The following is a 27,794-nucleotide window of genomic DNA, read 5'->3' on the forward strand; positions in this document are numbered from 1 at the left end:
TTTGCTACATGAATTCATTTTTAATGGGTTTTCTCTAGAACAATGCAGCACAATTGCAGTAAAGTGCAAGATTTCTAAGCTACTAGTCTGTCCCCCAGGACTCCACCTTATCCATGCCACATTCAACTGTTCCAGTCATAAGCCAGTTTAACATGCCAGCATTTGTATTCGTTTTATGCCATCCCAGTGGCATGTGAGAAAAATACACGGGTGGTGAGAGGATATACATCTATCACATGGAAACTGCATTGTTGCCAAAGAGTCACAGACACATAGAACAGACTTGAAGATTCATGGATCAGGCTTGAGTTGCAGATAGACAGGAATGCAAATTATTTGGTTAATGACTGTGACAGTGTGATTTGATGGAAAAAACCCAAAACCAACTGCCCATCTCTATAATCTTCATCCAGAAGGGAGGCTTCTGCTACATGTTTTTCCTGATAGATTTCTGACCTATGGTTTAGTAGCTTCACAAATCAAGCCATATATATAAAATTACAGGAAAGGGATGCAATTGGTTTAGTGCAAGACACTTGAATATTTATCTGAACATAACAAACAAACAGAGGAAGATCAAACACTCCATACACTTCTCCATAAGGCAGATGGTATTTTTTTAAATATAAGATCTTAAATATGTTGTTTATTTCTTAAGAGGTAGAAAATATCAAAATACTAGGAAAAATTTCTAGCTTAAAACAATCAGTTTGCTCACTTTTTAAAAAGTCTTACTGTTGCAATTTTTAGGTTAATAAAAACAAATGAAGCTATGGAAGCACAGGATTTCGTGCTCTGTATAGATTTCACTTACTGGAAAAAGAGAGAGCTTCTTCATCTACTCAGTGCTCAAGCAGTATGATCTCCTCCTCTTACCCTGTTAGGGGCTATAAATTTGAAGTGGAAATTTTTTCCAGTGGAAAATTTTGGCGATTCCTGAATTTCTAGCACTACATTTAGCCGGATACAGTTTATGTATAAGGCAGTAGAACGACCGAGATAAGCTCAGAACTATCTCTCTTTTCTACAGGCAGCCGAAGATCATACTCAGATTCCACCACCAGCTGGTAATTTGTTTTAGCCATTTATACCTGCCCAGAGACAGCTGAACTACTCATTGCACTGTGGAAGCCAACCTACAGTTTGAGTTACTAAGGCTTGCACTCTGATTACTCAGCACAGCTAGGAAATGCTGATGCTACTGTCTCCAATGCAATTCCATAAGGCATAAGTTAACTCAGAACTGACATTATTACACATTGAAAAAGTAGTGTAAAAGCTCCTCTATTCCCTCTCACTGTTAACATTCAGTACTCTTTATTAAATATTTTATAAAAAGAAATTAGGGTATTTATACATTCAAACAATCCTTGCAATAGTTGAGAAAAGGAAACAAATTAATTATCAGATTCTAAATTAAGCACAATGCTGGAGATATGCACATTTGCACACATACACATATCCCACACATACACTATATGTGTGTGTGTATATATAGATAGTTGTATTTGACATATATATGTCTTTTGAATCAGATCCAAGAATATAGCACAGATTATCTTCACTTAGCTCCTCCTTCACCAGAGGACAGGATTGTCCAGTTTGGAAAAACCAGGTTCTTTTCTAAGGTCCATGTAGGTTCCATTGCTCACCCAGGAGTCATCACTGGATTTCCTAGCAAAGATTAAACAAATGTTTATGTATTTTTCATACATAATGCTGTGTAATGCAGTGTAGTACTATGCACAGATACCCAATCCAGCCCATGCACCAGGCGCAGTGCAACTCATTACAGCCTGCAAACAAGCCAATATAGCTTGGAGAGTTGAACAGGAGTGTCTGCACTGGGCCGTAAAGATGCATCTCAATAGCCTAATATTTAGCTGAGATTAACACTCATATTTCACTGTCATATGCCCGTGCTTAGTACTTGAAACTACAGTCCAGGTTTATTTCATGGTCTTAAAAGCAGTTTTGAGGGGAAACTTTCCCTTTTACCTGTCCAAATATGGTTAACCACTGTTACTGCATGAAGAGAACCTATAGTTCTCAATCAAAAGCCAAGAAATCAATCTGCTTTTAATCTAGTGCATAACATACTTGGCACAACAGTTAATTATTCTTTTAATTAAATGAAGGCTTGTGATTTGTGGCAGAGAGAAACCAGTATTGAAAAGCCAAATGCGTTAATTCATATCTGCTCTAATACTTTTGCTATATATTAATTAAAATCTTTATTCCATTATTTAAGTCTCCAGCACAAATCTCAGTTTTCAAATCCTCATTATAAGGATTCAAATCCTGATCCTTATTCACAATTCTCATTGTGGATATACAATCACAAAGTATTAAATCATTTCTATCCTTCTGGAAGGAACATTTGCTTTTCTTTAGTAGATGTGACTGGCAAAGGATGAGTTAGCTCACTGGCTTGTCATACATGTAGTGGTCTGAACCATTCTCTTTTTGCATCTATTTGTACCTATTTTAAACATTTCTGTATTGCTCAGAACTACAGTATATATCCAACCAGAAAAAAATAGGATCCCAATCTGTTAACTGTGATACATAGGCCCATACAGCATTCACCTTGGCTCTGACTCTTTCACTGCAGGAGAACAGAGAAGTTGGAGGGCAAAAGACCACATCTTCACTAGTATTTGGTTTTGTCTTTCGATTGCTGAAGTCTAGTGTTTAATTAATTTACAACAGAAAGAGATAAAGTGCCCTCAGAATGATAATTCTCACCTCATATATGATAAACCTGTTTGAAAACAGCCCTGAAAATGAAAGGCTCCAACTCAGCACACTTCCACACTAGGCAATCCCACAGAATTCAACAGAAGTTCAGCATTGAGTAATTAAGCTAAATCCAGCTACTTCACCTTGCTTGAAAGAACCAAAGGTGCTACATGCACTCAGGCAAATTCAAATGCAGACTAAATATCAATGACCATCAAGGCAAAAAAATTAAAAAGAAATTCAGGGATACACTCATGAAAAAGCAATGTATAATTCTGAGTTTTTACTAAGTCTGGAGTATGCTACATCACCAAAGTATAAAAAAAAAGGATTTAGAAGAAACCTGGAGCCTGGTCTGTGATAATTCAGAATCAGATCTATAATAGGAATTTCAATAAATGATAGTATATGCTAATTATTATATAGTACCTGAAAAATCTAGGCTGATGCTCTAGATTGTTTTCTTCTAGCACCTTCCGTCGTTCCCTCTGTAGCTGCTCAATCCTCTGCTTTTGTATTTCTGCTGCTTCAATATTCCCTTCTTCTAGAAACCTGTAGCAGCAGCAGTGATATGAGACTCAATTGGTTCTTCTGTCCCTCATCTTACAGCAGGTAGTTCACAGTGTTTGAAAGGCAAACAGCACATCTGCAGACAACTGCACAGTCAGAAAGCACTTAAGGAAAACTAACTCTTTTAACAAGTTCAGAGTCATGGGTATATTAGATTATTTTACTTGGAAGTTTGTGACATTTGAAATTCCACTGCAGAAAGAAATTTCAAGTGCCTCAAGTTTTGGTTAGTCAAGTGCTGTATGCTCAACATCCAGTACATGAAGCACTGAAGTTTTAACATCTCTGGAAAGGCAGTTATTTAGAAGCATCTAAGAACCAATTTTAGGAAATAGTGGTCCATAAGGACTAGATCATTTCTTGATAAGTAATTAAAATATCTGTTTCAAATGCACACTAATGTAGAAACACGCTGCAGGCATCTACACAAAACAGGCTGAGTTTAGGGCAAAGTAAGTGTATGTAAGATTAAGAACTATTTAAAGGTTAAAACTTCTTACCTTTGGTCTGGTCTAAAACGTGTATCAGTGGATGGGAGTAATGGCCTAGTTTGCAGGTCCAGTTCATTTAACTCCAGTGCAAATTGAGTAAATCCATACCACTGTTCATAATCTTTAGGCATTGGATCTTCAAAAGAAAAGAGTAAATTCAGAACTACAAGTCAATGCTATTAACTTTAGAAGGAAAATTCCTAGCTCCTGTTAGTCATTTATCTATCCCAGATTCACGGTCTCAATTCTGGGGAAACAAAGGGTTTTTAATAATGTAAAAGAACACAGCCCCCTTGATAACTGCACTGCAACAAGACAGATTTCTGTTCTCTCAGCTGAATCAGAGCACAACTGTGGGGAAGGCCATACAATTAAAATAGTGCTTTTTCACACTGCTGTAGGCAAAGCCCCACAAGTTTGGGAGCAGTTCAGTTATGGCTGTCATTACACAACTGAGCTTTGTGGGCTATCCTTCAGTGTTTAACACATGAAATACATGACACTTCTCTACATAAGCAGTGGAGGGGTTTGGTTTTTTAAAAAAGTTTCCTTCCTGTTAAGAGTCCTCAGTACCCAGTTCATGCCCAAATATGAAAAGGACAGAGAATAGAGAAAAGTCAGGAAGCTATGGGATTAAGTTCTCCATATTATTTAAATGATGCATTCTTCTGGTCTAAATTTTAAATGCTTGACAAAAATCTAATATTCTACAGAGAAATAAAAATAAATTGGGGCCTAGTAAGAGCAGAAAACAATAAGCTTCTTCTCAAGCAGATCTCAGTTTCTGTACACCAGCCATTCTGATCACTAACTTGCTCTCCATATGCAGTTTGAAGATGAAGTCGTCCCACAGTATAAACTTTCATGCCACTTCCCAAAGAGTCGATGCACAACTTTCCCAGCTTTATCCATGACACTGCCTTCAATCTCATGTGCATTTGGATTCCAATACTTTGCCTAGAATTAAAAGGAACAAGGGGGAAAAAAGATGCATGAGAACTCAAGTGAGGGTCATTTTGCCATGCCAGTAGCACCAAGCTGTAGAGCACTTGTCTAAAATAAAAACTATTCATTTAGGTGTGCATGACAGTATCATATGCAAAAATTGGTGTTAGCATTATTAATCAGCTTATTCAAATACTAACACTGAGAATTTTATTTATTTTGTTTGCCTTTTTAGGGACAGTATCAGGTGAAGAGAAGCTGACCTTAAATTTTGCCCAATGACAGCTGACACCAAGTCCCAACTTGGTTATCTACATCTTCCCCGGATTTGGAGAAGAGAAAGAGAAGGAACTGATAACAATCTCTAGTTTAGAGAATTTGCAATATTAAAGGTGTAAGATTTACAGGCTCTCAATCTTTAAAATTTGAACTCTAAACATCCACTGCAGCTCTGAAAATACATTACAGTATTTTCAAATAAGTATTTGAAAAAGATCACCCTAATGCTTCTTAGAAAACACTAAGTACTCAGGAAAAGAAATAAGGAAACTTTCCTCCTGCTGATGCAACATGCCATGCTGCATAGGTACACTGAAGTACTTCCTTGTACCTGTAAGGTCTGTTCTGTGTGAAGCACAGCCTTTCTCTAGCAATCAGATACAGGAAAATGCAGGCTAAGCTAGGTCTCCTAGCATGCTTTGCAAAACTATTTCTCAGGTTAGAAACTTTAGCATTGCTTTGCATTTTCATCTATTGCTAAAAACTAAATTTGATTTCAGTTGTAAGGCCAATTCCCGAAGAAGTCATATCTTGAGGACTTGTAGTGAAGCAAAATCTTTGAGTAACACCATAACCTCTTAAGCTCCTCCAAGTACCTGCAAAGAGCTAGAAAAGAGCATTGGGTGAAGCACCCTGCACAAACATTGGTCCTACAGTTGCGGAATGAATGCAACCACAGCCCATGCCTGTGGGTTAGCAGGAGGTATGTGGTAAACCACTGTCAGGAGACACCTTGTGCTTACATCTCTCATGAAACTAAGTTTTCAGCAATATTTCTTCCTTTCCTTTCCCCACACTTTTCTCCATGTCCAGTGCAATCACCCAAGAAAACTACTGTTTCTCTTTATTGTCTGGCTCTGCCTGGTGAGTGGCAGCTCCTTCAGAGTTAAAGTTTCTCAGAATCACAGATAATTACAACTTGTAAACAGCAGTACTGAGCTTCAGCAGAGAGAATCCACCCATTGCTGTGTCTGTTAGAAAAGGCACTGCCAACAGTGTTGTGGTTACCTTTATGAAAGTCAGTTTGCAGTGGCAAGTGTCATCATTAAGATTTTTGATGATGATCTCTCCATAGTGTTCAATCCATCTTTGTCCACTTAAGATGTTATGTATGCAAGATGTCACCTTGTTCCATGCAAAATGATCTTTAAAACTGTAAGGAAAAATACATACAAGAAAAATCTTGTGCCATGCCCGAATGAGCTCATAAACATGTGAAAAAAAATTTGCAGAGAACTTGATTAAAGAAACCCAACCCCCAATTTTTTTCTTCCTGGAATGCTTCATCCTCCTATCCCACACCTTCTCAAAAATAAAACCTATGACAGAAATCCTGTCTCCCACAAACCCCTTTTTGCATCTGCTGTAAACTTTGGTTCTTGAATTCAGTTTTCTCTCAGTGTACTTGTCCTTCTTTACTAGTTTTATGTTTCCAAAAGTAATCATTCCAGTATCTTCTACTGTCTGAAATGCCCCTTTTGCAGCCTGTACAGTGACAATGGAAAACACAAGAATATGGGCCACCAGAGCCATCTTAAGATTTACGGAGTAGAATGAGCATGGCTCAAGCTCTCAAGGCTGAGCCTATGCGTGTGCTTTAGGCAAGAGCAAAAGTTCTCAGCGGATGGTTCAAGAAAGAGTTTCACACTGGAAAACAGCAGACAGGGAGAGAGGAACAAGTGACAATAGGTAATACAACATTCTACCTTTTCTTAAAGAAGTAGATGTTCTTATAAAACAGCTTTATAAGACATTAAGAAAAGTCTTATGAAGACGTACATTCTACAATTTGTGCTGGTTATGAATAGCCAAGTCACTACTGGTAAGGTAAAGAATAAACTTACAAAGCACCAGTTTCCCCATAGGAACTGCTTCACACACATTCCAGGCAAATGCATAAATGTTGAAATTCAACAGATATATGAAAATACCAACTCTTCTTTTTTCAAGGTACACAGGACTGATGTTTGGGGGTTTTTCCAATGTTTGTTTGAACCAACCTTTGAAAGAGTTAGTGCTTCTGATTTATGCTTCTGGTTTTGGTTTGGTGGGGTTTTTCTTCCTCCTCTTTTCCCCCTTTTCTTTCTAAATTAAATCATAGTCACCAATTCTTCTAAAGGTCTAATATGACACAGCACAGCTTGTTCTCGTCTGGATAAATGTGGCTCTAGGGTGTGCAAGCACATCTGTGCCTGCGTGTGAACACAATGTATAACTGCAGCACTTACGCTGGAAGAGTTACATGTGTTGTACCAACTGGAACAATTTCCATGGACTTTCCCCAGAATTTGTTTTTCCATCTTACATCTGAAACAGGAAGAAGGAATAAAAGAGACAGGTTTAGTCATAAACATGGGTGAATCAGTCTGTTTCTGGGTTTATTTTCAAGAAATTCAAAATAACAAGTGCAACAAAAATGTTCAAAGAATACTGTGGACCTCCAAACACTGCTTGTTGGTTTGTTGTTGTTGTTTGTTTGTTTTGTTTGATTTTCATTATATTATTAGTTATTAAAATAGCAAAGTAACAGATGTTTAAAGTCCTCTCTCAAAAATTTCTTCAAAAGAAAGGAATCTGAATAAGCTACAGGCAGCAAATACTCATCTACAATTCAGTTTCTAGTGAATGGATGCAGACATTTTCAGAAACAAAAGCAGAATTTCAAATACAAAAGTGTAACAAGAACATTCACAGTGAAGAGGATAGAGAATGTTTCAAGAGGCGGAAAATGACAGCAGGATTTAGTCTATCTGCCTCTGTAAGTGTAACTGGTCTTTTAAAATCTTGACTGAATCTCAGAAAGACATATCCAAGTCTCATGTCATTTCTCAAAAAAAAAAAAAGAAAAAAAAAGTCAGTGCAAGTTTAGCCACATTTATTGAGCAAAAACACCTGAGAAAGAAACAGAGAAGCATGGCAAAAGGGGTATAGAGTTAACATGGACTATCTACATAGTAACTTTCACAGGAACTTCCGAGCTCAGGGGAACAGTACCCTTCTTATATTAGACACCAAGAACTCCATTCTCTGCCCAATCTGAAAAAGAGAAGAAAATTCAACTCTAGTCTCAAAAACATGCTGATTCTAGTTCCAGGAAGACAAAACACTGTTTCCTGTGCAATTTTGGGAGGAAGCTGTTACACTGGCTGTGAGATAGATGCTCAAACCACAGTTAGGAGATCACAGTATCTCCTGGGTGTGTATGTGCAAGTGATGACTGAGCCACACCAAGTGACTACATTGTAAAGACTGGAATGGGACATAAGGCAGAATGGAAAAAAAATTATCCTTTTCTTATAACTTGAGATACCTCGAGTATGACATTGTTGAGTCGAATTCTGTACTAACTTTCTGTCTTCTGCAGTGGGATGGAAGAGAAAGGACAAAGCAGCAAACCCTACTGGTTTTAACAGTTCAAATGCATTTCCAGACTGTTTCATATTCTGTGTTCTCACAGATGGCAAAGCTGTCCATAGAGATCAGTATGTGGGAAACATCTTGGGAATCAGTGTGCAACTTGATCATGCAAGAACTTTAGAAGAGCAGAGAAATGCAGAGTGTTATTTCAATGCCATGCTCACACTAATTCTGGCACAGATGCTATAATAGCTGGAACTTCCTTCATTTCCATTGCCAATGTGCCTACATTCCTTTGCAGTCAGCTTCCTAAGTCACGGAAAGCTATTTCCAAAATATCTGTCCGTCAGAACCCAGTCTTCTAAATCACTAGAAATGATCAAGAAATTTCTTGATGTTGAAACACATGAACTAAGGTCTGTTTCTGGTGGGATGACAGCACTACTCTGGCAATGTTGCTGAGGATTACCTCCTTTTCTGCTGAGAAAGTAATACGGTAAGTGAAAAGATCTTTGCGTATAGAAAGAAATGAACTTAGTGACAAGCTGCCTTTATGATTAACTTGATGATAGCCTTTCCACACATAAGTTACTAAAACCCCATTACAAGAGGTCACAACATTTAAAAATTGCCTTTGCTATGGTAAAAAGTCCCTGTCTAGACCTCCCATAAGCTCAGCTAGGCACATTCAAAAACACAACAAAGCAAAAAACCCAAGCCCTACTGCACCCTGATTGATTCTCCAGTGCTCATCAAGACCAAATCTCAGACTCTCATTAAACAGATTCTCAGCTTTTATTGCAGAAGACCTCTATTCCCTAAAAGGAAGTGTTAAAATATTTGAGTGATAACAGTTGTCAAAATCTGCTTAAATCAGTCTCATCCATTTTTATTAAGACAGGCTGCTATCTAGTCTTATGTATACAGTATTCAGCTACTGAACCAATTTTTGGTCATCTTAGCTTTTTGGCTAAGAACAAAAGGATTCTCATGTCCCTGTATTTGTTTATACAGGAAAGAATTTCACAGAATAATAAAACTCAGACTAATGGGTTCCAGTTTCTGTTCAACAAGACTACGTCTGTAATAACTATAATCAAGCACACAGAGTCAATAACAATAATAATAAAAAAAAGATTAGAATATGGCTGCATTGTGAATTGATAAACCTCTGGGTGAAAGATTTTAACTGAGTTAAAAGGCATAGTTATGTTTTGTGTACTGTCCAAAATTTCTAACCACAGGTACTATTACTGGCTGACATCTTCACTAGCATTAAAAAGCAAACAAAGCTCAACACATATATTTTGAAACAATGTTAGTAGTTAAATAGCATAAAATCTTACATGTAATAGTGGCACCAGAGAAAGAGAAGGTAAATGTATTAGCCTGGCTGATAAGTTCATTTTTGAAAATTGCTTTCAGAACAGGTTTACATGATTTGCCAAGGTTCAGGATTTAGCTTGTAGTTTTTCATGCTGTCTTCTAGCTTGTTTGTTTCATAAATAGCTTGAAGTATAATTATTCTTTATTAAAAACCACACCTCTACCCCAAAAAACCCCGCCCAAACCCCACAAACAAACCTGATTTTCAAGAACTGCAGATATTTGTACATTAAAAGAATAATCAATTAATATTATATAAAAAAACCCAAAACAAAACACCTTGAACTTTTTCGTAACAGCAGAAGATCCAAGTAAGAAGCATGCAGGTATAGGCTAGCTTTTCTCAAAGCCATTCCAATACAATTTAAGCAAGGAGTTTCAAATTTTCCTAGTTTCTGGATATTTCATGTCAGACATACAATAAAAATATTATGAACACTGTAAAAGTAAATGAGAGACTGAAGAGTTACCTTGCCAAAAAGCAAAATTCACAGATTCAGCATGGCATGCAGAAATAGGTGGATGGTGACTGACCTAATAGCAAGAGACGAAAGGGGAAAAAAAGATGAAAATATTAACATTTGAACTGTGATTTTGTTTTGGGTTCTTTGGGTTTTTTCCCCTTCATTCCCATATGGCAGCTACAATTTGGACATTTACTTTCCCTTTGCAGTTGTGTCCTGAAGGGGGAGGCAGTGAGATTTATAAGGTACTGAGAACTAAGAAGCCTTGAAATGGGAAGCACTTATTTTATAAGGCCTGTGAATTTTGTTTGATTGAAAATCTAGCTATATATTTTGTACATTGTCTATAAGGTGATAATTAAATTTACCCTTAGGACCTCTTACTAGATTAACAGAAGCCACACTTGGAGCACACAGACAAAAATTAAAACAAACACCACCCACACACAAAAAGCCCAACAGCTTCTATGCAGTAAATAACCACAAAGCCCTGACTATGAGGGAGGAGACAGTGATCAGCATCTCTGAGGGGGCTACAGGTGGAGAAACCAAGCCACGAAATTCCATCCAGCAATCCCTATTCCTGCAGTAGTGACACCTCACGTGTTTCTGCTGCGAAACTCTAAGCACATACACTGCGTTTCATCAACTTTGGGTAATACCATGTACATGAACTAGGGCAACTACCAAAAGAGTAAAGCAAGGACTGTGACTAAATAAACAAATACACAATATTTACTATTAAAATGCAATAGTAAATTAAAAAACCCCAAACCACTGCACATAGCAGCCCCTCCTCCTAGGCTGTGAATTCTCCCTTCTGAATGAACATGACTAACAACTGACTAGGACTGGCTTTGACATGTAATGACTACAGTCCTTTGGGCAACTTTATGTTCAAGTCAAATTGCTATGTCCCGTTATGAATTTAATTTCTTAACCACTCACATGGCTCAAATGCCATTTTACTTTCTTTGTCACTCATTTTGCAAATCTCTTATTGAGATTTTTTTTTGCACAGGCTTCCAGTTATTTATTAAACATCCCTTACGTGGCTTAAAAAAAAAAGATAAAAGTTCTAATTACTCTCAGGTCTGGCATAATCCACCAAGAGCAACACTCTCTCTCTTACATACTGTATCCAGATTAACCCCAGATGTCACTATAATACATGGGTTAAATTTAGTTCTCACTTAACCGGTTATAATTCTAGAGTAAGGTCATGGTGCTAAGAGGAGTTATTCTATCCTCACTCTAGCAATAGATCAGGATCTTTCTTATTTTATACATTTTGCCTATTCCATGGATTACATACTATCTGTAATAACAAGTTATCTAGAGAAAACATCAAAATGCTTCCATGAGGAGTAAGCAACTGCTCCTGATGCAAAGAGAAATATTTAATACTTGCAAGCTGCATGAAACTTATTTCCTCCCTTCCTAGTATTTCTTCACCACATACTTTTATAGTAACTCTACCACTCTATAAAATCAAGTCACTTATTTCATATATTAAAACAATACAGCCCAAGCCCCCTCATGTATATTAAAAATCCTGTTTATAAAAAGTAGCCTTTGTACCAATTTATCAAAAATTCAAGTGAAATCTCTTCTTTTAATTCAGTGTAATATTAAGCTCAGCATCAACCTTTTTTCACCTCTTTGTTACTCCAATTTAATGCTCTGCTGGTAACTGCAGTGCTGTATACACCTCATCTTAGTACTGAAGTAGCACAATGAAGAACCAGATACATTGCTTGAACTTTAAATTTGATTCTTGCTTTGGTTGTTTTACTTTTTGTTGAGTTTTTTCACCCTCACTTTTACTCTTGCCTGTGTAATTTTCTGAGACTGAGGAAAGATGACAGTGTTCCTTTCTGTCAGCTCTACAATAATGTGCAAAATGTTGTATCTTCAGAGGTGGGCAAAACCACTTTTCATTTCATAAAGGAAGCCTCTTAGAACTCTTTCTCTGATCAGCTTTCTGGATTTACACCTCTGCACACTGCATTTTTTCTAATTTTTTTGTTATGTCTTGACAGAATGAGACACCTTTCAGTCATTCTTACTTTGCTAGGCATCAGATATTTAAGTTTTATCTCTTTTTAATATGTTTCAAGCTTAACAATAGTATTTTTACCCATATTTAATAATTATTTTCTTACTGAGGAATTATCTTCACAAACACTCAGACCATGATGGGCTATTTATGTTTTCACCTACTCATCCATGGTACCAGATTTGAAAGGCTTAGCCTGCAAAGTATTTGGACAGGAAGCAGAAATATTCATGGTACCATAGAAAATACCTGCAGTTAATCGACTCACACAAGGGTTATATTTGTTATAAAAGACATTAAAAATAGCTGAAGATACGTATTTTTAATGATCCCACACAAAAGAAAATGACAAGAACGTAAATGCTTGTTGCAGTCCTGATCAGATTTCAGCATGGGAGAATTGCACTCCACTTAACTAAGTTATCTAGTTACTGGAGCAGGCAGCCTGACACTCCTTGAGTGTCATCTGTTGGTTGTCATGTTCCATGCCAGACTTAGCAGACTTTCCTCAATAAACAACTTCCTTTGTTTATAATTCAGCAACATCCCCTGAGTTTTGCTGGGCTCAGGTTACGTAAAGTAATTTTGCATTTTACCATTAATTCCAGAGGATTCCAGCCACACATTTAGAACAAAGCAGTGTATCAAGTAGCAATTCTAAGAGTTGCAGCATACAATACCTGTTCTGCAAAGAACTGGAAACCCTTATCTTCACGAATACATTCATAGGTTTCTCCAAGCACAGGATTAAATGGCTTACTTCCAGCTCGGTAGTAACTGGATGCATACGCGGAGACCGCAAACGCAGCTATGTACACCTGGGAAGAACATATTTTGAATTTTGATTAATCAATTTATGACAGACATGAAAAAAAAATCCTGACATCAGATTCTGTATTTTTCCCGTCATTTGCAGACTGCAAACATGCATACCTCCTGCAAGTTAAGCCCTAGTTCACACATCAGAGAATTACTCAGTTTTCAGAGTCATTCAACAGTCCAGGGATAGAATTATTAGGGTCAGACACTCCAAATCTCATCAACTGAAAACAGCATTTCTGGAAAGTGTTGGAAGCATGCTAGCATTCTGCCACACAGCTCAAAGCAGTAACCTTAAAAATCACTGTCAGATTTTAATAAAATAAATGGATTTAATAATTATGGTCTGTGATTCCACAGATCTAACAACTATGTTTTACCTAAACTTGGCACAGGAAGTATTGGATAAGTTTTCAGCTACTTGCTCTTTTCAATGCAGTTTGAATTGTCTTTTATCTTTTGTATGTTGTGACTTAATCATGAAACTGTTCTTGATTATGTCTGAGACACAGGTAACCCTCCCAAACTTTTGCAGTCCACTCAAGCACAACTCCTCCTAAACACTAGGAATTAGAATTTGGGATTGTTTGATTCAAGTCTCTTTTGTACTATTTTTCTGTTTTCATTCCCTTTTCCTCATCTCGTGAAAGTGTAGATACTCTCACAGTTTCAGAAACAGAATCCACTTCAGAAAGGCTCTTTTATGAATTATTGCAATTACCACACAACATCTAGAAATAACTTTGCCCTGGGAATTTCTCAAAGGCAAAGATTACACTGTTCTGATGTAATTTCCAGACACTTGGGAAAAGGCTTCTTTTCACTCCAACATGAAAAACCACTGCTCATTTCCTTTTCCTGTAAGCCTATGTTCTCCCAAAACAAAAGAAACTATAGACTGAAAATGCCAGGGAAAGGCCACACCCTGAGAACAGACCCTAAATTATAACCCACAGGAGTACCAGAATGAGGCAACAGGCTTTTCAAAAAGTATTTATAACACTACTATTTACATTCATTAATACCCCTATCTTAATATAAGACACATTGAGTTGCAAAGGCTTAAATCAGTTTATGGGACAATCTGTATCTTCCATTTAAGAGAATTTAAAGAGTTTCTAATGAGTAATTTATGGGTTTACATATTAAGTAGCCCTTGTACACCTGGAAGCAGAACAATTGAAATGCATTTTTCTCTTTTTTTTTTTCAAGGGCAGAATTCAGGGACACCATTATTGTACCCAACATACAATCATATTGCCTGGTTTTGAGATCCTGATCATTTTGGATTATCTCCAAAACTTCAGAACACCAGTTCATAAAAAATACCAAGCTTGTTTAGTTAATACACAGATATCAAAGTTGTGTAGGGCTGGAAGATCCAGCATTCTCTATGTACAAGTGTGTTACCAGATCAGACATCCTTGACAAAAGATAAATTGTAGTTTTCATACTCAAGAGGAAAGTGTATTAGTTCAATTTTCTCCTCCCTTTTTGCTGTAAATTTTTAATCTTACAGAGCAAGAGCTGCAAAACAGAACTAAGCTCCTTTTTTGTTTAAACTTGCAGAACAGTAAAGTACTTGAAAAAAGAGAGACTTTCTGAAAAGACAACAGAAATTATGCAGAAGAGTGAAAAATGGTGGCTGTGTAAGTGCATACAGACACACCGTTGGACAGTTTGCCTCTCTCAGCTGAGAGAAACAGAAAAATGCAACAGTAATTTTGTAATTTCTTTAGCACTGTTTTTATATTTACTCTATTGGAATTATTGAATGTTACTAAGTATTTGGAGTAACATATTTACCATCCGTTCAAATGGGTTCGGTGTGTGCGCTGCTTTATCCAGTAGTTCACTGTACTCCAGCTCCTCGCAGAGACGCTGAAGGGTGTTAAGTGGCTCATTTAATTCAACAGGCATGGCCACTTTGGAGAGATCCTTTCCTATGTTATTTCTGAGGATATTCCATAGGCTGATGTTACTTGTATTAGGACATGGAGCTGGTAAACATGTTCTCCGTTTAGAGTTGCATCCAATTCCACTTTCAGAAATACAGTCTGAAAAGGAAGGAAGTGGTGGAACAAGTCAATTCACATTTACTTTGTTTCAATCCCTTTGCAAACATACATTAAAATGCAACCATCTCTTCTGTCAAAACTTCCTTCCACCCACAATTCATTCAAGTTTTTCACTTGTGGTTTGAAGATAGCCTGTTATAAAAAAAATGACAAAATCACAAACAAGATTTTATGTACTTTAACTGAGGTAAATGACAGATACAAAAGATGAGTAAAAATTACTTCCCCTTAAAGGCTGTACAAAAGGCTCACACTTTCCACTGAATTTGAAAGAGCAAATATTATAACCATTTGTTTGTAACAGAGATGGATTCCTATCTGTTTAAGGGAAATAAAACCTCCTTCCTTGACAGAGCTTCAATTAAATTGACACTTCTCAGAAGGCAAGATGTAACTTACAGAGACAAGGATAATTACAACTCCTACTGATTTTTCCTACTTTTTTGAATACTCCTACCAGGGAAATTTACATGCAGACCTTTCCACAGTGTTCCTATAGCATTTAAGCTTTTCCAGTGATGTTAGCTTTGAGATACACCCATGATGGAAAAATGATGTGTTTTAAAGGTGGAAAAGCTGAAGCAAGTGTGGAGTTATGAGTTTGCAAAAGATTAAAAAAAAAGAGACTCAAGTCAAAATTCCTTGACGCTAATATCTGAAGTCTGTGTTGCTACGTCAAAGCAATTGGAACAGGATAAATAGCTCTAAGTGTGCCATGAAATGATTTGTAGCAGGATCCAAATAGAGCTACAAGCTTCTGCAACAGGCACTAGTCTTAAGTGATTACATTGCTTAGCTGTACATCAGTTTCATATTAGAGAGGAATGTGTTTGCCACTACAAGGATATATTTTATCTTTACACATCCTCAGGAGTACCTGGGAAGCTCCTGCCTTAGGATCAGTTACTATTTGGAGACCTTCAGGCATAGCCTCAGTTTGTCAACCCCAGTCCTTTCCTGGCTTTCCTCACACAGCTTTCTCAGAGGAATTAAAACCACACTGGGCAGCAACCCAGTGCTGCCCATGCCCATGCCCAGAGAATCTCTGCCTTTAAATGAACAATTTCCAAGAGCATTTCTTCTGCTGTTCCACTGGCATAAGCATGTTGTCAGCAGTGCTTCCAGCAGTGACAGATAATCACAAGGACAAACTTCTCCATCACTGCCATGCTCTCTAGCCCATGCCTCACATGGAGATTTTAAAGTGTAATCAGCAGCATCAAAGTTTTGAGGAAGAAGTTTCTATCTTTCCTGCCACTTGCAAACTAGAAGTCCTATTGCTGAGTTACTGTAACAAGGACAGGTCAACTATTTTCAGTGCCCTGCCTGTATCTTTCCTTTTGCATAAAAATGGCATGGACTCTATGAATCAAAAATCTACCTGAAACAATTCAAGTGTTGAGAATTAAGAGTTTGGCTCCTATACTTTTCCATTGGAAGAATTTATTTAATATCAGAAGATGCCAAAAAGAAGGATGCTCCCTTAGATATCTCAAGAAAGAGGAGGTACCAGGAGAAGGATGCTAAAAACTTGTTTAAAAGAGCTCCCAGAAATGGGATTTGGCTACATCTTTACACAGCTTCTGATTAAAAGCAGACCCATTCTGGAGCAGTCCATTAATTGTGGTAAATGGTGAAAAAACAGAGTAGAATAAGAAATAAGATACTCAGATACCAAATTTTCTATACACTGAAGTTTGCCCACCCCCACCCTTACAGAAAAGCCCACGCAGTTCTGGTTTGCAAGAGTTGTGACAAATAGACAGCATCAATACTTAAGGAGATTTATACATCTGACCTCCAGCTACACTCAATGACTTTTAAGGCCAAACTGGATCATTATCAACATCTGGTCTGACCTTCTACATTACAGTGGCCAGAGGATTTTATCATAATCCCACAATTTATGGTGCAGCTAAAGCCCTGTAGGAAAGAGACATCCAGCTTTCTATTACTGGGAGTGGCAGGCTGCCCAAAGCACAGAAATAGCAGGTACCAGAAGCACATAGAGGTGCCGCTAATAGACAAGAGCTTCAGTGACAGTCTTTGTTACAAGAGGAACAGTCACACTAGAACAGTTGTCTAAGGTCCAGATCATGATATCAAATAAATCTGTATTCTTTCCTATCACAAATAAATAAACAAAAATATTTATTTTTTGAACAGTTACAAAACAACAATTCTCCAGGCAAATTAAACTGCCTGAGTTCACAGGGATGCACTGGTCCTTGGAGATAATCAGGAAACAGCTGCTGGTAAGAAATCACTGTTCAGCATTTTTGAAGATAAAAATACATTGTTAGAGTGGGAAGAACACTGCAGTTAGCTAAAGGGAGTTGAAGGCACAAGGCCGATTAGTTTGTTAAGACCAACTCTTCTCCCTCTTTTTTTTGAGTCTCTTTCTAATTTGAAAGACAATTACATTAGCATATGTACTAACAAGACTATCATGATTAAAACATGCAGCAGGCCTGCCAGTGTGCAATTATTCTAACATTCCTTTAAACACCAAGTTCTGCTAAAACAACACAATTCTGAATGGGGTTGTTAAATTGCAGACTGAAAAAACAGTGTGACAAGAAGAAAATTACTTTTTGAAAAAAAGAAAGCAGTTAGGCCGTGCTACTTTGAAAAATCCTGTGGCCATGTGAAACTGAGAAGTGGAAGTTGCACCAAAGAAGTCAAGAAAATAGATGTTTTTCTGCTGATACAGAACCATTGTCCTGCTTAATGTACAGGCCCTGTTAAACAGATTAGCCAGATTCTGTTGTTCAAAACTAAACCGAGGTTAAAGAAAAAAAACACAGGCTATTTACACCTCAAAACCTCTAATATCTAATTATCTAGTAAAAGAAGAAAAAATATCCCAAGCAAACATAAACACATAAGATTCTCATAATGTCATATAAGAAATAACTGAACTTACCTAAAGTTTGTCTTTCATTCTCCATGTCATTGCTTAGGTTATCTTCTGAAACATTATCACTGATATCACTTACATATGAGTCATCATCTGATACCTAAGTGTGGGGAAAAAAAAGGAGGATTATATCACTCATTAAAATAACCCCAGTTGCATGTGAAAATTGTTACTTTCTGCTGAAATTATTCTTTTAATATATTTGAACCATTTAAGCTGTGTTTCAGTACTACAGAAAAATACTACGAAGTCCTATGAAGACCGAATTGAGTTTGGGAGATATCACCATCACTGAAAATTCAACTACTCCTTTAGTGGAGACATGCTTTGTCTTCTTGGTCTCACAGCAAAGAAGGCTTTCCTTATATCAAAAGCCGAGGTATTTAGAGAGCCCAAGAGGGGTGAAAAAATGAGCTAGTAAATTTCAATATACCTCAAAGTATCTACAGATACCACAAAGACAGGCATGAATACATATTTCCCTAAGCACTTGTATAAAGACTGAAGGCACATAGTGCAATATATGCCATATTTGCATACTAGCTACTGAATTGCCATCTGCCTTGATGTGTATATGAAGACTTCTCCATAACAATTGGTACATCTTACTGTGAAGAGAATAACAGCAAATAAATACAAATGGCATGTTAATTTCTAAATGTCTTGAAAATTCAAATTTTCTTGCAGTCATCTGATGTACAGTAATCTCTCAGAAAGACTGCACTACAACTAGGAGATAAGAAACTACATCACAATCAGACCTCATTTTCTGAAGAACTAGCAGACAGTAGCACTTCCTGTGCATCAAAGAATTCTGTGAGGGAGTCAGCTATAGATAGTCTGCTTTCATTGGAGACCTGGTGAACCAGACCTCTGCCTTCTTCTCTTGAATTTTCCTATTTAAAAGAAATAAAAAGTTTTGAGGGGAAGTACCACAAACAACATTCAGCCATGCAATTCCACAGTCACATAACTTGAAGGGCTATAATACACTGGGAGAAGATGGCACGTGCTCCTATCCAAGTTTCGTGAAAGGTAGCATGTGTTCCAAAGAGGGATTTAAAACCAAAGTAAAATAGACCAAAGAGAAGAAGGAAAAAGAAGGCGGGAGGGGGAGCAATGCATATTATTCAGTAAATTGGTTATGGTGCTGCATGTAAAAATGCTATGCTATTTGAATGATTTAGCCAGATATATACAAGTGTATCATCAAAAAGTCCATAAAAGAATGAAACTCCCATCTCTTTATGTAACATCCTAGATTCACATTTCTTTCTGATTTTAGCAAATTAATTAGTCTTTTCCTCCCCATGCCTTGTTTAAAACAAAGCCTGCAGTACCGTAGCGTATAGAATTCAGAGGGCAAAGTTGCTTTCCTCATAATAGCATATTTTCCTAGCACTTTTTTTATCACTAATTTTCTGCACTATCCTTTGGAAAGCTTTCCTTCATATCCACACCTGAGATACCTCCATGTTAACTAAAACCAACACATTATCAAAGGCATGTAAGTGGAATTGCTTTTGCTGCTGGAGACACATTTGATTGCCACACAGATCTTGGTAACTCCTCACATGGAAGCTCTACAGATTGGGATAAGCTGAGTTCCAAAAGGTGGCCTAGTAAAGGTGAGGTGACCAGTGAGACTCGACTCATTCCATGGGTGCAGCAAAAAAGTTGGAGAACATCGTGCACTACTGTTTTCCCTCATGACTCCACCAACATGAAGAAAATGAGCTAGCTGGTCCAAAGGAGTGCATTAGCTGCTCTCAAGCTTTCCTGCATGAGTTGCTTTACTAACTTGTAACCATAACTGCTTTTGGAAGAAATTGTAGTATTTTATTTTCAGAACAACATAATGAACAATCTGACAAATCTATAACCAAACTAAAAAAAAATCTTGTTTAAAGCTTTTCTGTTGGTAGGTTTTACTATTGTATGGAACGTTCTTCAGTACATGCTGACAATAGCGACATGAAAACGAACCAAACTGCTTACAAAAGACTTCAAAAAATCCCTTCTGATATGGCAGGGAGAAAAGAGGAAACCTCAATACTCTCTCTTCTGTGGGAAGGCAGATCCCTACCAGCCTACAAGTTAAAAAACCCCAAACCTTACACATGCAAGCATTGCAACTGGGATTGTTTCCAATACTATTTTGAATCTGAGAAGGAAAGCGAGCAGGAAAGACTCATAAAAGAATGGCAGGTTTTTATATCTAACACAAGTTTCAGGTTGTCTTCTTCATGTTTCCACTCTGACATGATGAACTACAATCAAACTAACCAACAGACAAACTAAACTTTTCCTTTATGCAAAGGTTTGAGATACTATCTTATCTTGCTTCAATTTTCCCAGGTCAGTCATAGCACCTGATGTATCATTTAGTGACAGGTTTTGTGCAGTAGCCCTGCCTTCCTCAGAGCAACACTACTGCATCAGAGCCCTCAGACAATTTTAAAATTAAACTTTTCCAGTCTTTAAGTTCCATCCCAAACTTTGCCAGAGGGAATTTGTGAATGAAACCTCTAAGGACCGTTTGAAAGCTATTTTTGTCATGTGTGTCTCTGTGTGTGTGTGTAGTGCATAGAACAAGTTTCAGAAATAATCCACTGTCATTGCAAGGACCTCCACTAAATAAGAAAATAAAGAACTTATGAAATTAAATAAGCATGCATTAATGCTTTTCTGGATAGCAGTTTAAGTGCTGTTCCAATTCTCATGGGATTAAAAGCAAAAGGCGTTAGAATGATCAACTACCTTAAGGAAAAAAATCCCAAAACCCAAAAACTGAACAGCTAAACATGATCCACACACAGCTTCTAAAATAGAGCTAAACCAGAAGTGAACAGATGGAATGACTAAAATGCCTTTCAAATGAAAAGGAAATAATTAGTTATATAAAACCCCCATCCACTAAAGTTTTAAAGAGAGATTTATACTACAAGCAAAGCAGAGGTTTCTGTATGAGTTAATATTTAGGAAAATCAATTAGAAATAACATAGTTCTGTCTTCCCTCACTAACACCATTAACACATTAGATCTTATGACCTATAATTGCACTACATTCACATGCTTTCTGCAGCAAGCCAAAAGAGTGTCTGAACATCAGTGTATCTCAAACTGGCTGAATGGATATATAGACAATTTTCTGGCTTCACACAAGGAAAACTAAATGGCTGAAAAGGATCTTGTGTATCCAATTAAATTTGATCCTTTCATGGAAATGTCTGATAAGTGTTCTACACCTTACACAATGGACACTGGTAGCCAACATTCTGAGCTAACAGACATCTCAACAAAAGGTCTACAGAATCTAAAAGTTAACAAGAGACTAAGGGCCAGAGAAACAATAGCATGAGGGTAACAAGGTGGCAGCTCTGTTCATGCTGTATGAGAAGCAGGCAGGAGGTGAGGCAGAACACCAGGAACCGGTAGCAGAAAGCAATGGAAGGTGTGCTCAGGAAACCTGCTCACAAGGAAAGTCTTTGAAATCAAATATCACACAATGCATCATCAGACATGACTCACAACTATGAAAGCAGACTTGCTTTGCTAACACAATACACCACAGGGGAGACATGAAGAAAGGACAAGATGCAGCTATGCAGCACTGTCTAGATGTAGGGGCTTGAGAAACAGACATCACTGAAAGAGCAAATCCATACCCACCTTCACCAAATCTGGACTTGATTTTGCATTAGATGCTGAATCAAGGATCATAGATTCGGCATGTATTCTGCGTAACCGGTCTTTAAGATCTGTATTTTGTGCTATTGCCTGGAATATTTAACAAAAAAATTGGGGATATAAAGTTCTCTTAACTAACTTGAATGTGGCTTTATTGTGAAAAAAGGGGCAAAGAGTATTTGAAGTGCAGTATAAAACACCCTCACCATATAATTTTTTTACTGGTTTAGCAAATCATTGATTTTAAATCTTCAAATGCTACTCCTTATCTCTCAAGTTAAAACTATTTTTGTTTAGTGTGAGGGAAAAGACACATATGTGGAGAAAAAGGTCAAAGATGGCGGGGATATTTCAAGGGTTGCAAGCTGACTTAAGTTATAAATTAGTTTTGTGCATTTTTTTTGTTTTCAAGCCCACTTTCTTTCACCCCCATCTTCAGCCTTGCTTCTCACAACATTAGTTCTTACCGCATCTGAAACCATTTGATTTTCCACATACTGACGGTTCCTTTGACTTCCACTGACAGAGAAATAAGACTTAAATTCACACAGGTACAGGTACAATTCCTATCCTATCAGATTATATAGCGATAATCAGAATAAAAAGCTTCTACTGCAAACTCATGCTTGTTACACGTTATTTATTCATGCTGGGTGCATCTGATGGACAAAGGTCAACTAGAGTAGACTTATAGAAACAGAGTGCAAACCCCTGCCTGCAGTGAAAATATTTCTGAAATAAAAGATTGGGTTACTAACTTTGGTACAATACTGAAGCCTTAGTGAGAGGATGAGGAGTGTCCTGCTGTTTACACCTCTGTGTTATCCCACAAATGCTTCTGATTTTGGAAGTGCTTTTCATTGAAAATCATCTTGGAGGCAGAAAAAACAGTAAGCTCAAAGTGGTGACTGAGGGGAGAAAATAATTTCTGGCTTTACCTATATGTGGTCTGAATTTGCCATACAGGCAATATAGCACTTCTGTGTCAAATGTTCAGCATTGTGTTATATCCACAACATCAGGTAAGTGCAAAACAGAATTTACACAGCTCTCCTGTAATAGCCTCTTCCCATTTTCATTTTTGCTATAAAATGTTTTCTTTCTTCTGCTGTCTTCTTCCTCCCCCAAAACCAAAAATATTGTACCTTTTCCTATTCAGTATTTGCTTTTCTTAGATTGTGTGTAGGTCAAGGATAATATCTTAATGAGGGAGAAGCAGAGGCAGAGATGCTAATTTTGTGGTATTTTATCCACTTTAAATCTGTTAACTTTCTTCCCCTCTTAGGCCGATAAGAGCAAAACAGACTTATGTTTGATAGCTTTCAAGCTGCAAGTCTGATTTTTTGTTCTTCCTGTACATAAACTAAAATGAACAACAACAAACACCAAGTCAAAGCCATCAACACAGGAATCTCTTGCAAGGAAGTCTTAAAAATATGTCAAATTTATCATATCCATGCTTCCATAAGTCTTAAAAGGAAGCTTATTCCTTTCTCCTACAGGATCTCTGCTGCACAGGGTGTGAAAATTTCTTCTGGTATCATGGCTTTGCAGATCTGCAGGCTAAGAATAGCTCTTAGAGGTGTTAACCTCTGCTGAAACTGCCAAGGTTCATAGATGACTTCTGGATTGGCTACAAAAGGCTTATTAAGTATCAGATAAGACCTAAAAGAATTACTATTAAAAGACATGTACAGGATGAAGATGCACAACAGACTTTCACTGCTCAAAAAATTCCAAACTAATTCAAGTTCAGCTGAGTTTTCACCGAGTTCAGCAACCATAAAACTTATTTTTTTATATAAAATGGTATGCAAATAGCACTGGAACAATAAAAGTCACCTATTCATATATCAGAAGTGGAACATCTAAAAGCCAAAACCAAAGAGGAGCAAGTGAGTGAGGAAAGTTATTATGCAATAGGCTTCAGCTTTCTCTAAATAATATGAAGACATCATGGCCTCTAAAGTTATAGGCAAAGAGGTATGTTATACACTTAGAAAAACTATAGCCACATGCAGCTTTCCTAAAGCAAAGGGAAGTTTTCAAACTGAAATAACTCTAAAATGATCTACATCACACTGATCAGTGCCAGAGAGTCTCCTCTGCCTCTGATGTGGTATTTGCAATAAACACTGAAATTTTAAGGCCATGGTAATGATGGCCCTCAGTGCTCTGAAACCAGATCACTGTTCGGTTGACATGTTCAAACATGACTAATCTGAAAGTTCTGGTCTCATATAATTACGTAAAGCACACCAAGCAAACACACCCCACCTCTTTTTTTAAAAGAGCACAATCTTTTTTCATTTAGAACTCTGCTCTACCAGCTCCATTGCTGCTTTTAGAGGATTAAGAGACAATTAAGGTTGGAAGCCAATTTAAACAAGTTGTACTTGAATTTGCTTTGCAGTGTCTTGGTGCATCATGGTGAAGCTCTAGAAGGGACCGCTGAGTGCTTTCAGCCACTCTCACCTTTACTTTGTGCCAGGTCATACACTGTATTCTCAAGTGCTGTTTAGGTAAAGAAAAGGAAAAGGAAACCTGCAAGCTACCAGAACTGGGTGATTAAACAGTGCATGTTTGGAAAGAAAGTAAACTCATGCAGACTCCTAGTCACAGAGCAACCCTCGGATTCTTAACACCAAATGGTACAAATTATGCTATACACCTGTATCTATCCAGCTATCAAACTTCAATGATTTGACAATTTAGGAAATGATTTAACAATTTAGTTTTTTTTTATTTAAGAATGATTTAACACTTAGAAAAGAGTCTTTGAAAAACACCATATATAAAACTTACTATGATTAAATTCTGCAAATTCTAGCATAGGACACCAAAGAAACAGAAATTAACTACTATAAAATTTAAAAGTAGTATCTCATGACAACCAAGTTTAGTGAGCTTCAGCATGTCACTTACAGATGATAAGGCATTCTTCAAGCCCACTATTTGTGCAGACGGAGAGGAAGATGCATCGTTCTCCAGCATCTGCTTCAGCTTTTCTCTCTCTGTAGATATGGTGCTGAAAGCTGACCTCAAGGTGAAGTAAACTAGAATAATTTCATAAAAAGTGTCAGTTAAGAACAGCTGCTACCAATTGTATACATATGAATTATGTAAAGCTTAAATAAGACATCATTTATGGTGACAGAAACAAGAACTGAGGTTTAGAGATCCAGGGGGGGTTACTAAAAACAATATTAATCAAGGATATAGGGTAGATTTTTAGTAGGAGAAATGTTTATGGTGAATGCTACTGTGTTGTCTATATTAGCCACAGTCAAAATTACTCTTGATTATTTGTGACAGATGGCAACAAAGCTAACTAACCACATCTGCTCTTCACTTGCTTTTGTTCCCCAATTAGCTTGAATCTTCAGATGGTCATGACTCTATTCCACATTCCTTTATAAATCCCAGTGGGGAAGAAGAAAAGATGAAAAAAAAAAAAAATTAAATAGAAAAAAAGTCATCAAAAAAGTAGCTATAACACATAGTGTGCACAGCTATAGGGTTAGTAGTTTTCCTGCAAACAAGTCAACTGTGGTGTTGGGTTTTGTTATCTCTTTCTGTGATAATGAAATTTCAGCTTGTTAGATGATTTAGTGACTCAGAAGGTCAGATCCTGAATGATGTGCAAGTTATGCTGCCACTTCTACTCCTTCCTGAGGCACTACCACCAGCCCGATACACTTAAATAAGACAACAGATCACGCAATTTTAAAAACACTGGATTTTTAAAGGGGAAATACACTTTTAAATTTTTTTTTACCTTTAAGACATTTAATCTTTTCTTTAACAAGGAATAAAGGAATAAAAACTTATTTGGGCAATATTTATGGAGGTTTTCAACATTCAGTTAGGTGGAGCACCAGAGGATTTCTGAAGGCCTAATCAAGCCCTGTAATACTGTCATGAGAACTCCCCATCCAAAAATTAGCCCATTTACAAGGAAATGAAAGCAAAAAATCTCAACAGGGATGCACGAAAAGAGCAATAATTAAGAAATCCCTGATACTTCTCTCTTCTCATCATCCACTCTGAGTTAACCAGAAACATCATTATTTCATTGAGTAGTTACGTAACATAATTTAGTCTTCTAAAAATTATTCTTAAGATATATTCCAACACTGCAATCATTACCAAAGCTAACTCTCATAATATCCAAAGAAATCTTTAACAGTATCTCAGGGTGGGAAGGGAGATATATCCACTATGATCTATTCTGTTATGCTTTCTTGTGTAGGTAGCATGACCAGAATCTCCAGTGACCTTATATGTCATTTAATATGTTGTATACTAAGTTTAATTTTCAAGATTATCACATTCTAAACTACCAATGTTAGATTTTATTTAATTTGTATCAAAAAGCCGAAGCAAAATTTTCTTCACTATTCGTTTGGATGAGATGTGCTCAAAAGTAACTTTAGAAAAAAATTCTTTGTCCTCTTAGTAAAATGATACTGCAGAAAGTAGTACCAAGTTAATTGTCCCTTCTAACGTGTAGATTAATATAACAGAAATACCAATCATGGACATTTCAGGTAAGATGATCCTGAATAGGGAATTTCTTTGTTTTGTTTTACAGCATCTTTTCCAAACACACCCCATCCCCATTTCTTTTCTATTTTTGGAAAACATACATCAGCTTTCACTATAATTGACTTTCTGAAGTTTACTACTTACATTCCTTACGTAACAGAATGAAGATACATCAGCACCAGAGGGGAAAAACAAGCAGAGAGTGCTTATTGATAACATCAGCCACTATCGTGTGCCAAAGGGGACAAAGCCAATACTTCCAAAAGCCTTTCAGCTGTAAGTGCTTAAGTACCTTCCTCATCAAGATCACTTAAACAATAAAAATGCTTCCGGTTTGAGGGTAATGGAGTAAAGCACTGCTAATGAAAAATGATTTTGAGGGAAGAAATATTTCTAGCCAAGCTCCCCTTCTGGCTGCTTTGCATGATTTTACTTTTCTGTATTCACTAAAAATAGGTTACTACCATAGCAACCCTTGCATCACCAACAAATGTTGACACTGAAATGCAGCGAAGCACACTAAATGTAGAAACATACATGTGCTCATATGCACACATATGATATGCATGCAAACATATGATATAATCTGCTGTTTTGTTACTAGCAATTGATTTTAGGTATTCTACCTTTTGGAAAAAAAAATACAATCTAGGTTTTTAGCACATAAAACAAAGGGCTGTCCTCTATTAATTAAAAAAAATTAAAAAGTGATGATTAAACCTCTTTTTAAAATGACTCATGACCTCAACATTTGCAATTCCTCAAGGAAATTAAAGGGTGTTTTCTGCTTTTTCTAAACATTAAATAGGAAGCATTCTCAGAAGTCACATCCTTATTTAAATTGTGATGATATAAAACCATATACAAAAGAAAAATTTATTTACCTTTATGTGCAACTTGAAATAAGTCCTCTTGCATTTTAGTAAATTCTGATGATGTTTCAGAGCCATCAGAGTAGTTTTTCTCCTCTACAAAATCTATTGTAGATAAGTTTGGATTGGAAGCATGCAGTCTCATAGGGGCAGAAAATACTGAAGGCACCTGTAAGAAGAATAGCAATGTGTGATGTTTTTATAAACTGTAAACAAAGTTTTGCTTTATTGTACCCACTTGGGTGACATGGAGACAAAAAAAAAGAAAAAATACTGTAAATTACCAATAAGCCTGGAAGGGATGACACCTGGCAAATGAAACCAGAGATGTAGCTTTGCCCAAGATACTATAATGGGATATTTGTCAAAACTCAAAAACCCAAGTCCATCGAGAGCTGCAACATATACTGTATTATTTCCTCCCATTTTTAAGTATCTAATCACGTGGCCTCTGGATGCAAATGTGTACAAAACAATCTAGAGAATTTGCAAAAATCCGTACAGATTGAAAACAACCCACACCAGCACAGACCCCATATTGGAGGCAGACCAAAAACATGGGTAAAAAAACAC

General features: G+C 36.9%; 1 protein-coding gene across 5 annotated transcripts in view; it reads right to left on the reverse strand.

Moving 5' to 3' along the window:
* Window positions 1-1,294: 1,294 nt before the first annotated feature.
* OSBPL3 (oxysterol binding protein like 3) overlaps window positions 1,295-27,794 on the reverse strand; it is an 82,784-nt gene continuing 56,284 nt past the window's right edge. For 4 of the 5 annotated variants that reach the window (XM_071560948.1, XM_071560946.1, XM_071560950.1 and 1 more), the window contains 14 exons: window positions 27,234-27,390; window positions 24,727-24,857; window positions 21,784-21,891; window positions 18,872-19,006; window positions 18,117-18,210; window positions 14,919-15,169; window positions 12,974-13,111; window positions 10,241-10,304; window positions 7,256-7,334; window positions 6,036-6,180; window positions 4,616-4,760; window positions 3,813-3,939; window positions 3,172-3,294; window positions 1,295-1,674 (listed from right to left, as the gene is read on the reverse strand). In XM_071560948.1, coding sequence (XP_071417049.1) covers window positions 1,578-1,674; window positions 3,172-3,294; window positions 3,813-3,939; window positions 4,616-4,760; window positions 6,036-6,180; window positions 7,256-7,334; window positions 10,241-10,304; window positions 12,974-13,111; window positions 14,919-15,169; window positions 18,117-18,210; window positions 18,872-19,006; window positions 21,784-21,891; window positions 24,727-24,857; window positions 27,234-27,390 — 1,794 coding nt within the window. In that variant the 3' untranslated portion in view covers window positions 1,295-1,577. The remainder of the gene's footprint in view (window positions 1,675-3,171; window positions 3,295-3,812; window positions 3,940-4,615; window positions 4,761-6,035; window positions 6,181-7,255; window positions 7,335-10,240; window positions 10,305-12,973; window positions 13,112-14,918; window positions 15,170-18,116; window positions 18,211-18,871; window positions 19,007-21,783; window positions 21,892-24,726; window positions 24,858-27,233; window positions 27,391-27,794) is intronic. The other variant, XM_071560951.1, reaches the window with a different exon arrangement.

This window comes from Pithys albifrons, chromosome 7 (assembly GCF_047495875.1).
Source record: "Pithys albifrons albifrons isolate INPA30051 chromosome 7, PitAlb_v1, whole genome shotgun sequence".
NCBI lineage: Eukaryota > Metazoa > Chordata > Aves > Passeriformes > Thamnophilidae > Pithys > Pithys albifrons.